Genomic DNA, 1316 nt, shown 5'->3' on the forward strand with positions numbered 1-1316 from the left:
ATCTTCATTTATACGAAAAAAAAAACTAACTCACCCCTCTAAAACTACCATATATATTATACTTAATAACATACATTTTTATCAAGTATCTTCATTTTTTAAAAGTAAAAATTTATACATAATCTTTTTCCACCTGAATTATTATTAATTAATCCTGAGTTTTTTTTTATTCAAGATCACTCGTAATGGCATATCTGTAATAATCATCCAAATGAGTGTCATTTTAAAGTAACCATCTTTTATAAAAAGTTTCCAACCAGCTCTTCCGTCTTTAATTTAAAAACTAAGAAACGGAGAGAAAAGAAATAAAAACAAGTCCACCAAACAGAAAGCAAAGAATAAACCAACTCGCATTACAAAGGGGAAGGAATCGAGAAACAAATTCAAAGCCAAACAGAGGAAAATAACATTTTTTTTGGAAATTGCAATGGCAGTAGTTATCAATTCTTGTAAGCTTGTTTTGATCTTCGCTACGGTGATGATGATGATGACCGTCGATGCGATTGGGGACAGCCAAAGCCAGCAGGCGATCCTGGGTTGGATGTCAACCGCCGCCGCCGCCAGATCGGCATGCAAGGGTTCCATAGGCGAATGCTTAGAAGAGGAAGAAGAGTTTGAGGTTGATTCGGAGATCAACCGCCGTATTTTACAAACCACGAGGTACATAAGCTACGGCGCGCTCCAGAGGAACACCGTCCCTTGCTCCCGCCGTGGCGCTTCCTATTACAATTGCCAGCCTAGAGCTCAGGCTAACCCTTACAACCGTGGATGCAGCCGTATCACAAGGTGCAGGAGCTGAGCTTTCTCTTTTTTTGTTTTGAAAAATGAAAACAATTTCCTTTTCAGGTTTTCTTTTACTTTTTTTTCACGGTTTTTATTGGGGTTTGATTGCTATACATTAAGAAAAAAAATGGAGATGCGGAGAGATTGATGATAATCATGTTATTAGTATTTTTTTTTAAAAAATTAACTTTAATGTCTCTGTAAAGAATTATTGTTATTTTTGTATTCTTCTTCCTCACAATATCTCTAGCTTTCATTTTATTTTCCATTTTTAACATTTTGGGTGATTTTCCATTTTTTAAGAAATGTAATTTTTTATTTCCAAACAGAAAATATGTGTTTTTAGGTGTTATTATTATTATTATTATTATTATTAAATTCTCTCACAATTATTTTTTTAAACGAACTAACTATAGACATCAATTCAATAAATAACTTCAACAAAGTTGAAATGAATTGTATGCACAGAAATTGTTGGAAATGTTGCACCTTCAATAAATTTGGTGTATGTTGAAGTTTTGATTGATAACAAT

General features: G+C 33.2%; 1 protein-coding gene across 1 annotated transcript; it reads left to right on the forward strand.

Moving 5' to 3' along the window:
• The first annotated feature begins 294 nt into the window (after positions 1-294).
• LOC120115305 (rapid alkalinization factor-like) lies at positions 295-899 on the forward strand. The gene has a single exon (XM_039136039.1). The coding sequence runs from the start codon at positions 428-430 to the stop codon at positions 797-799; it is 372 nt and encodes a 123-aa protein (XP_038991970.1). The 5' UTR covers positions 295-427; the 3' UTR covers positions 800-899.
• Positions 900-1316: the final 417 nt, after the last annotated feature.

The sequence above is a fragment of the Hibiscus syriacus genome, unplaced genomic scaffold (assembly GCF_006381635.1).
Source record: "Hibiscus syriacus cultivar Baekdansim isolate YM2019G1 unplaced genomic scaffold, ASM638163v2 tig00110263_pilon, whole genome shotgun sequence".
Lineage (NCBI taxonomy): Eukaryota > Viridiplantae > Streptophyta > Magnoliopsida > Malvales > Malvaceae > Hibiscus > Hibiscus syriacus.